At 45.6% G+C, this 11,110-nt stretch overlaps 1 protein-coding gene across 1 annotated transcript; it reads right to left on the bottom strand.

Moving 5' to 3' along the window:
• Nucleotides 1-7,899: 7,899 nt before the first annotated feature.
• LOC134369010 (alpha-ketoglutarate dehydrogenase component 4) lies at nucleotides 7,900-8,856 on the bottom strand. Its single transcript, XM_063085235.1, has one exon. It carries the CDS (start codon nucleotides 8,809-8,811, stop codon nucleotides 8,506-8,508), a length of 306 nt encoding a protein of 101 aa, XP_062941305.1. The 5' UTR covers nucleotides 8,812-8,856; the 3' UTR covers nucleotides 7,900-8,505.
• Between the last annotated feature and the right edge of the window lie 2,254 nt (nucleotides 8,857-11,110).

The raw sequence follows: 11,110 nt of genomic DNA, 5'->3' as shown, positions 1-11,110 counted from the left end.
TTTAACTATGTTAATTCTTTCTTTTGCTGTGCAGAAGCTTTTCAGTTGGATATAATCCCATTTGTTTATTTTTCCTTTGGTTGCCCATGCTTTGGGGGTCATGTTCATGAAGTCTGTGTCCAGTCCTACTTCCTGAAGCGTTTCGCCTATGCTTTCTTGAAGAGGTTTTATTGTTTCGGGGTGTATAATTAATTCTTCAATCCATTTTGAGTTGCCTTTAGTGTATGGTGAAAGGTATGGGTCTAGTTTCATTCTCCTGCATATCGATATCCAGTTCTCCCAGCACCATTTCCTGAAGAGGCGGTCTCTTCCCCAGTGTACAGGCTTGGTGCCTTTGTCAAAGATCAGACGGCTGTAGGTGTGTGGGTTGATTTCTGGATTCTCCATTCTATTCCACTGAGCAGTGTGTCTGTTTTTATGCCAGTACCATACTGTACTGTTTTGCTTATGATAGCTTTGTAGGAGAGTTTAAAGTCAGGTAGTGTTACGCCTCCAGCTTTACTTTTTTGGCTCAGCGTTGCTGCGGCTATGCGTGGTCTTTTGTTATTCCATATCAGCGTCTGGATAGTTCTTTCCATTTCTGAGAAAAATGTCACTGGAATTTTGATGGGGACTGCATTGAATTTGTATATCACTTTGGGTAGTATGGACATTTTCACTATGTTGATGCTTCCAATCCAAGAGCATGGGATATCTTTCCATCGTCTTGTCTCCTCTCCACTTTCTCTCAGCAGTGGTTTGTAGTTCTCATTATAGAGATTTTTCACATCCTTGGTTAACTCGCTTCCTAAGTACCTTATGTTTTTGGTGGCTACTGTCAATGGGCAAGCTTTCTTGATTTCTCTTTCTGCATGTCCACTATTGGAGAATAGAAATGCTACCGGTTTTTTTGTGTTGATTTTGTATCCTGCTACTTTGCTGAAATCCTTTATCAACTCCAAGAGTTTTTTTGTAGAGCCTTCAGACTGTTCGACATATAGGATCATGTCATCTGCAAACAGGGACAGTTTGACTTCATCGTTTCCAATCTGGATGCCCTTTATTTCCTTCTCTTCTCTGATTGCTCTGGCTAGTACCTCCAACACTATATTGAATAGGAGTGGTGAGGGTGGGCATCCTTGTCTAGTTCCTGTTCTTAAAGGAACAGCTTTCAGCTTTTCCCCATTCAGGATGATATTGGCAGTGGGTTTATCATATACGGCTTTAATTATGTTGAGATAGTTGAAATCTATACCTAACTTATAGAAGGCCTTTCTCATGAATGACTGTTGAATTTTATCAAGTGCTCTTTCAGCAACTATACAGATGACCGCATGGTCCTTGTGTTTGATTTCATGAATATGGTGTATCACATTTATTGATTTGCATATGTTGAACCAACCTTGCATCCCTGGGATGAGTCCCACGTGATCGAGGTGAAGAATTTTACGTGTGTGTTGCATGCCCTCTCTCTCTCTCTCTCTCTCTCGCGCTCTCTCTCTCTCTCTCTCTCTCTCGCTCCTGCCTTTCTCACAGTGTGATACACTGTGTCGTTGAAGTCACCACCAAACAAGTTCCTCACCAGATGTGTTACCTGGACTTTGGGCTTCCCAACATTTGAAACTGTAAGCCATAAAGACTGTTTCTTTATAAATCACCCAGTTTTAGGTAATTCTGTTCTAAGCAACAGAAATGGACAAAGACACATGCTACAGTAATCAAAACCACAAGGTAGTAGACTAAAAACATTCACGTCAACCAGTGAAACAAACTGGAGCCCCAAAATAAAACTACATATTGACAGTCAAATGATTTTTCAATAAAGGTACCAAGAACGCATAACGAGCAAATGACAGTTTCTTCAATAACCGGTGTTGGCAAAACCGTGTATACACACTCAGAAAAATGAAGTTGAACCCTTCTCTTATCTTACACCACCTACAAAAATCGGCTCAATATGGATTAAAGATGGAAATGGAACACCTGAAACTGTAAAATTGCTAGAAGAAAACATATGGGAAAAGCTCCACAACATTGGTCTGGGCAATGATTTTTTGCAGATAGCCCCAAAAGCAAGGCGACAAAATCAAACAGAGACGAAAATGGGATTGCATCAAATTAAAAAGCTTCCGCACAGGAAAAGAACAAGTAGGAGAGCGAAGACACGATGACTGGAATGAGAGAAAATATTGGAAAACTATACACCTGATTATGAATAAGTATCCAAAAATACATACAAAATTCAAACAACTCAATAGCAAGACAACAACCCGATTTAAAAAATGGGCAGAGTAACTGAACATACGTTTCTCAGAATAAGACCTCCACATGGCCAACAGGCTGATGAAAAAATGCTCAACCTCCCTAATCATCAGGGAAATACAAATTAAAATCACTAGGACACATAATTACTTCATACCCATTAGAATGGCTAGTATCAAAAAGACAAAAGATAACTAGCACTGGCAAGGACGTGGAGAAAAGGCTACCCTTGTACACTGCTGGTAGGAACGTACAACCATTACAGAAAACAGCATGGAGGTTTCTCAAAAATCTGTAAATAGAATTACCGTATGATCCAGCAATCCCACTTCAGGGAATATCCCCCAAAGAACTGAAATCAATAGGTCGAAGAGATATCTGTACTCCCATGTTCACTGAGGCATTATCCATAAGAGTCAAGATATAGAATCAACCTAAGTGTTTATTAACAGACGAACAGATAAAGAAAACGTGGTCTAAGTACACAATGAAATACTATTCGGCCTTAGAAAAGAACAAAACTCTGTCATTTTCCAACAACTGGGATGCAACTAGAAGACATTACGCTGAGTGTCGCATGCCAGGCACAGAAAGACATGCTGCATGATTTCACTTGAATGTGGAAACTGGAAAGGTCAGACTCATGGAACTAGAGACCAGAATGATGGTTAGCAGAGCCTGGGAGCTGCGGGCGGGGGGGATGGAGGAACAAGGACGAAGGGAAGTTTGACCAATGGGTACAAAGTTTCACTCTGGAGAAATAAGGTCTGGTGATCTATTACACAGCAAGGTGACTATAGTTAATAATAATGTATATTTCAGAATGACCAAAAGAGTGGATTTTCAGTGCTCTTACCACAGGGGAGGAAGTATGTGAGGTCACGAGTGTGTTACTTGCCTAACTTGCTCACTGCACAATGTACACATGTGTGCAATTATCACATGGTGCCCCATAAACATATGCAGTTGCGAGCTGTCAATAAAAAGTAAAAATTCAAGTCCAATAAAAAGAAACACAGTGCAGCGCTGGCATAAAGTGTACATCAGAGGAACAGAATTGACGGCCTAGAAGCAAGCTCATGCAGCTATGACAACTGGATTTTCACAAGTGCTTTGGGACCACAACAAATGGTGCTGAGACAACTGAATAGCCACATGGAAAGAAATGAAATCGAGCCCTTTTCTAACCCCATACCCAAAAGTGAACACCACACGTGTCACAGAGCTAACTGTAAGAACTCAAACTACAACACTCGAGAAACACAGGAACAAACCTTTGTGATACCGGATGTGGTGGTGGTCTCTTAGGTAAGATGCCGAAAACACAAGAACCCATATAAAGAAAGAGTAAACGGGATATCATGCAACGTAAAACTGCTGTGCTTTACAGGACACCACTGAGAAAAAGAAAAGACATCAGGCTGCACAGGAAAAATACATTTTCAATTCACAGATTAAGAACAAGACTATAGAAAGAGCTCCTAAACGACAGTAGGCAGAATTTTTTAAAAAATGGTCAGAGGAAGAGTCGGCCCGTTAGCTCTGCTGGTTAGAGGGTGGTGCTCTCATACCAAGAGCAAGGGTTAGGATCCCCACACAGGCCAGCCGCCAGTAACAAACAAACCACAAACCTGCTCAGATCATTCAAAGGAGCATTTCTCTAAGTGACAGATAGGAAAGGCCAATAAGCACCGAAGAAGATATTCATCGTCACCAGCAAGGAAATGGCTATCAATACCACAGTGAGATAATAGGTGGCACACATTACAAGGCCTATAAATCAAAAAGACAGTCAAGACAAGGTATTGACAAGGCTATAGAGATAGCACAACCCTCATATATTGAGGGAGAGACTGGAAAATGCTACAGACTGCCAGGAAACCAGGTCGGTAGTTTTTCAAAACGTGAAATGTAAACTTACTACGTGGCCCAGCAATCCTACCGCTGGGGACCTACGAACGAAAACTGAAAATCTGTCCACACAAAAGTTTATATATGAACGCTCCGATCAGCCTCACTTACACTAGTCAAAGAGTCAAAACCACACGGAACGCCAAGGAACAATACTGAAACCGGCAAGAGAGGGGCGCACACACACACACACAAACACACACTCACTCTCACACGCGCAAACACACACACTTACACACACACTCACATAAAGTCTTAATACAGATTTCAGTAAATTCTTCAACAGAAAACTCCCAGTCCAGGAGAGAAAGAGACGTTCTAGCCAAACCAAAAATTTAACAACAACAAAAACAACAACAAAGCCTTTCAGACAAGAGCACTGTATGGACAAGAGTATCCTTCAAACAGGGAGAGAGACAATCCTCTCCCAGACAGACGAAGGCCGAGAGGATTCCCCACAGCAGACCGCTCTCCCAAAGCGCTGCACAGGGCTCCTCCATCTCAACGATGACGCTCACATGCCCCAGCACCACGTCTGCAGGGACGAAAGTCAGCAGTCATGGAAGGAGAAAAACAAAGAACACACTCAACCTGCAAGGAAGACGACAAAACCGCTCCCGCCATGCCCTGCTGGCCTTGTCCCCACTGCCCTCGCAATCGCAGCGGCGGCGATGGCTCACCAGGCCCGGGAACGGAGGACACGGCCCCGTGACCAGGAGGCCACAGCACAGCTGCACCTGCTACTCCGTTCTGGCCCCCACACCGCCCCCCGCCGGCTGCTCCCGCAGCAGCCCTGGGACAAGGCCACCGGCGCGCTGGGGCCCTTGGACGGACGGTCGGACGGTCGGTCGGTTGGACGGGCGGACGGACGGACAGACGGACGGACGGACGGACGGACGGACGGACGGACGGACGGACGGACGGCGGAGCAGCGCTGGGCTCCTGCGGAGGGGAGGAGGGCGCCCCAGCCTCCTGTCTCTGCCAGCGCCGGGCACCCCGCCCGCCGTCTGCATCCCTCCCCGCTGGCCTCTGCCCCCACTCCCGAAATCAGGACTCGGGGGACCCTCCTAAGACACCCCGCGGCGCGACGACGCTACTCCCCTGCCTCGCTCGGGAGCCACAGCCCCCTCACGTGGGCCCTACCTGCTCCGCCGCGCCGCGCCGCTCCTCTCGCCGGTCTCCTCCGTCGTCCACCGCTGCCGCTGCCGCCGCTGCGTCGTCCAGTGCTCCGGTGCACACGGGGACCGAGCAGGCTCTGGTGCGCCCGCCGGCCCGGCCGCGTCTGGGAGACGTGCGCGATCCCGGCCTCTCCAGGCCGCCTCAGGGGGAGGACTCGACACCCCAGACTGGGCGGGGCCGGGACAAGGGTGGGGGGAGGTGGAAGTGGCGGGAACACAGGGGTGAATGCCCGCAGGGGGGTGGGGACTAATTAGATGCATCCTTGTGGACCCCAGCCTGGGCTCCACAACCATGCCCTCTCCTATTCTCTATACACTTGCCATCAAGGATCCCCCGAATCCATTGGCCAGAACACCCCACAGAAGCAAATACTTAGGCCTAAACAAAATCAACTCCCGACTGGCACTTTGACAACCTGGGAAATGTCAGGTGACTACCGTGACCCAGCAATTGTACTGCTGGAGACACACGCAGGAGAACTGAAAACATATGTCCCCACAGAAGTTTGTACATGAACGCTCAGATCAGTGTCACCTACACTAGCCAAAGAGTCAAACCACACAAATCACAAAGGAAGAACACTGAAACGCATGGAGACAGAAACACACACATGCACAGACACACACACACACACACACACACGCACACACACTCAAAAGGGTCCAAATACAGGTTTCAGCAAATATATGAACAGAAACCTCACAGTCCAGGAAAGAATGGGATGTTGCAAAGTTTAGAAGCAGCAGAAGGAAAGACTTCCCTATCAAGAGGACTGTACCCAAACAAGGATCCTTCAAACACGGACAGCAAAAGTCCTTTCCTAGGCTAACAAAAGCTGAGAGAATTCACAAATGTCTACGAAGAACTCTTCCAAATACAAGAAGATACTAACAGGGAACCGCAAAAGGAAGGATAAAAACGCAGTGACAACACAGAAGACCATCGACCCACTCCTGAGAAAAGCGCTCCCGGCCTGGACCTCCCGCGGCCGCGTCTCCCGCCACCCTGCACTTGCACTTACAAGTGCACACGTGCACACTTGCACGCTGGCCCCCTGCCCCCCCCCTCTGCTCCCCTGGCCCCGGGACCCCGAGGCCACAGCCTTGCCTTGCCGCGGCCGCAGCCGCTTATCCGGCCTGGCTCCCGGCACCGCCTGCCGGCCGGCCGCTCCCACCACAGCCCTAGCACGAGGCGAGCCCGGCGCGCAGGGGGGATGGATGGCGGGACAGCGCTGGGCTCCTCCTGAGTAGGGCAGGAGGGCGCCCCGATGTCACCGCCCTGCCGGCGCTGGGCACCTCGCCGCCGTCTGCTTTCGGCCGCCGCGCCCCTCCCCCACTCGCGGCTTCGGGGGACCCTCCCGAGGCACCCCGCGCCTCCCTCCTCTCTCACTCCGACACTGCGCCCCTGCCCTGCCTCTTTGGGGACCCACAGCCCCCTCCCGGGGGCCTTACCTGCTCCGCCGCCGCGCCGCGCCGCTTCCCTCGGAGGCCTCCTGGGTCCGCCGCTGCTGCTGCGCTGCCGCCCCCTCCTCCCAGACATCCGGGCTCCAAGGGGAGGGGGGGTGGAGGCCCACAGTGGGCGGGGCCTGGCAGGTGCAGGACCGGCTGACAGGTGGGGGGTGGGGCTTGGGGGGAATGCCCTGGCGGCGGTAGGGAATAAGGAAACACACATTGCTATGGATTGATTGATTGATTGATTTTTAGTATTAGTTTTTTATTTTATTTTATTTTGTCGACATACAATGTGGTTGATCATTGCGGCCAATTACAGAAACCTCCCTCCCTCCTCCCTCTCCTTCCTCCCTCCCAACAATGTCCTTTCTGAAAGTTTGCTTGTCCTATCAATTTCAAGGAATTGCAATTGTCGCGTCTTCTTCCCCCCTCCCCCCCATTTTTCCTTTTTTTTTTTTTTTTTTTTTTTCCTGTGTGCATTTATCTATTTATCTTTACCTCGCACAAATAAGAGAGAACGTGACATTTCTCTTTCTGGGCCTGACTTGTTTCACTTAATATAATTCTCTCTAGGTCCACCCATGTCGTTGCAAATGGCAGTATTCCATTCTTTTTTCTTTTTTTTTTTTTTTAAAGGTATGGAAGAGAATTTATTCAGCTTTGTGAGGCTTTTACAATATACACAGCCTTGACACACAAGAAGGCCCTATTAAAATTTCATAAATTGCTTAATAAGTAAATATTTTGGTTGATTTTGTCTTTCAGACATTAAATTTGAGAAAGTTAATGGTTATCAGGATTTACATACGTGATCACAAAACTAAACAAAAAAACAAGCCTTTCTTAACATCCCCAAAAGATAATAAATTGCAGTTTCTAGTGAAACATTTATTCCTAGGCTATATTCATTTTTATCTCTTATTTTCCATTTTATACTTTTCTGCATTTTTTAAAATATAGGTTACAAATAATCTTTTCTGTTATCTCCCCAGTCTAAATCCCATAGTCAACTGTTTTATCTCGGCTATATTTTTATCATTTAGAGTAGGATATGCACAATGGACAACACGTCTGACTACAGAAGAAGATTCTAGAGAAGGATACATTTATTAAGCCAGTTATAGTTCAGTAACCTTGTGAATTAAAAAATGTGAGAGAATTCAGAACAAATAATCATTATTTCACTGATCCTCATCCAATTTCAGGAAAATTACATCCTTAAAACGGCAATTCTGCCTGATAAATTCTTCCCGTGTCTAAACAGAAACAGAAAGAAAAGTAAAATTATGGGAAATATATACTAGTATATTGAACACCGCGTGCTTTTAATAGTTCAACACATTATATTTGATAATCAAGAGTATATTAATATGGGCTGGCCAGTTAGCTCAGTTGCTTAGAGCGTGGTGTTATACAACCAGGTCCAGGGCTTGGATCCCCATACTGGCTAGCTGCCTCTCCCCCAAAAAAGAGTAAATAGGCTAACATTTAAAAATGTATACTTTAATAAGTAGAAAGCATATAAACAATTAGGTAAGCTTGTGGAGAAGCTGACCAAGATACATAAATTAGGAGATAAAAGTGTCCATCTAAATTTTCTATATTTCATTTTTTTTTTACTTTATTAAAGTTGTTTAATATACAATTTCTCATTTGTTATTTTGGAAGTCCTTTATCGTAAAGTCAGTTCTTTTGTTTGATGACAAACTGCTGCTCACAGTGATTATTCTGGACCTCCACGTTGGATAAATTCAATTTCTTCTTGAGACACAAGTTTCCTTCTGTATTTCTGAGGTAATGATTTTAGTATTTCTGCAGTGTCTGGTGGACCTTGATGCATCAGCAAATCTGGTGATTTACTTCCCTTAGAATGCTGTGAAATTGCAGAATGAGATGGTACCCCTGTTGATCTCAAAGCTTCTGATACATTGGGTTTAGGATTGTCTCTTCTGTCAGGGAACCTTATTAATGGAGTATGTGGCTTGACTACCTGCACGACCCTGCTGGCAGACGCCATTTTGCTGCCCATCTTGACCCCCGAGAAGGGGCAGCTTCCGGGGCGCAGGCGAGCCCCGGAGATCCCATTCTTTTTTAAAGCTGAGTAGTATTCCATTGTGTACATATACCACATTGTCCATATCCACTCAACTGATGATGGACATCTGGGCTGGTTCCAACTCTTGGCTATTGTAAATAGTGCTGCGATGAACACTGGGGAAAAGGTGTACCTTCGACTCGATGATTTCCATTCCTCTGGGTGTATTCCCAGCAGTGGGATAGCTGGGAATGGTAGATCTATGGCAGATCTATCTGCAGTTGTTTGAGGAAACTCCATCCCATTTTCCATGGAGGCTGCACCCTTTTGCAGTCCCACCAACAATGTATGAGAGTTCCTTTTCCTCCGCAGCCTCGCCAGCATTTACCGTTCAGAGTCTTTTGGATTTTAGCCATCCTCACTGGGGTGAGATGGTATCTCAGTGTGCTTTTGATTTGCCTTTCCCGAATGCTGAGTGATGTTGAGCATTCTTTCATATGTCTGCCGGCCATTCGTAGATCTTCCTTAGAGAAATGCCTATTTAGCTCTTTTGCCCATTTTTTAATCGGGTTGCTTGTTTCTTCCTCGTAAAGTTGTTTGAGTTCCTTGTATGTTCTAAGTATAAATCCTCTGTCAGATGCATATTTTGCAAATATTTTCTCCCACTGTGTTGGTTGTCTTTTAACTATGTTAATTCTTTCTTTTGCTGTGCAGAAGCTTTTCAGTTGGATATAATCCCATTTGTTTATTTTTCCTTTGGTTGCCCATGCTTTGGGGGTCATGTTCATGAAGTCTGTGTCCAGTCCTACTTCCTGAAGCGTTTCGCCTATGCTTTCTTGAAGAGGTTTTATTGTTTCGGGGTGTATAATTAATTCTTCAATCCATTTTGAGTTGCCTTTAGTGTATGGTGAAAGGTATGGGTCTAGTTTCATTCTCCTGCATATCGATATCCAGTTCTCCCAGCACCATTTCCTGAAGAGGCGGTCTCTTCCCCAGTGTACAGGCTTGGTGCCTTTGTCAAAGATCAGACGGCTGTAGGTGTGTGGGTTGATTTCTGGATTCTCCATTCTATTCCACTGAGCAGTGTGTCTGTTTTTATGCCAGTACCATACTGTACTGTTTTGCTTATGATAGCTTTGTAGGAGAGTTTAAAGTCAGGTAGTGTTACGCCTCCAGCTTTACTTTTTTGGCTCAGCGTTGCTGCGGCTATGCGTGGTCTTTTGTTATTCCATATCAGCGTCTGGATAGTTCTTTCCATTTCTGAGAAAAATGTCACTGGAATTTTGATGGGGACTGCATTGAATTTGTATATCACTTTGGGTAGTATGGACATTTTCACTATGTTGATGCTTCCAATCCAAGAGCATGGGATATCTTTCCATCGTCTTGTCTCCTCTCCACTTTCTCTCAGCAGTGGTTTGTAGTTCTCATTATAGAGATTTTTCACATCCTTGGTTAACTCGCTTCCTAAGTACCTTATGTTTTTGGTGGCTACTGTCAATGGGCAAGCTTTCTTGATTTCTCTTTCTGCATGTCCACTATTGGAGAATAGAAATGCTACCGGTTTTTTTGTGTTGATTTTGTATCCTGCTACTTTGCTGAAATCCTTTATCAACTCCAAGAGTTTTTTTGTAGAGCCTTCAGACTGTTCGACATATAGGATCATGTCATCTGCAAACAGGGACAGTTTGACTTCATCGTTTCCAATCTGGATGCCCTTTATTTCCTTCTCTTCTCTGATTGCTCTGGCTAGTACCTCCAACACTATATTGAATAGGAGTGGTGAGGGTGGGCATCCTTGTCTAGTTCCTGTTCTTAAAGGAACAGCTTTCAGCTTTTCCCCATTCAGGATGATATTGGCAGTGGGTTTATCATATACGGCTTTAATTATGTTGAGATAGTTGAAATCTATACCTAACTTATAGAAGGCCTTTCTCATGAATGACTGTTGAATTTTATCAAGTGCTCTTTCAGCAACTATACAGATGACCGCATGGTCCTTGTGTTTGATTTCATGAATATGGTGTATCACATTTATTGATTTGCATATGTTGAACCAACCTTGCATCCCTGGGATGAGTCCCACGTGATCGAGGTGAAGAATTTTACGTGTGTGTTGCATGCCCTCTCTCTCTCTCTCTCTCTCTCGCGCTCTCTCTCTCTCTCTCTCTCTCTCTCTCGCTCCTGCCTTTCTCACAGTGTGATACACTGTGTCGTTGAAGTCACCACCAAACAAGTTCCTCACCAGATGTGTTACCTGGACTTTGGGCTTCCCAACATTTGAAACTGTAAG

This window comes from Cynocephalus volans, unplaced genomic scaffold (genome assembly GCF_027409185.1).
Source record: "Cynocephalus volans isolate mCynVol1 unplaced genomic scaffold, mCynVol1.pri scaffold_201, whole genome shotgun sequence".
NCBI lineage: Eukaryota > Metazoa > Chordata > Mammalia > Dermoptera > Cynocephalidae > Cynocephalus > Cynocephalus volans.
This window is presented reverse-complemented; position numbering and strand designations above follow the sequence as displayed.

What these genes read in the sequence shown, in the direction of transcription:
- LOC134369010 (XM_063085235.1), bottom strand. Translation starts at nt 8,811, where the DNA reads ATGGGCAGCAAAATGGCGTCTGCCAGCAGGGTCGTGCAGGTAGTCAAG.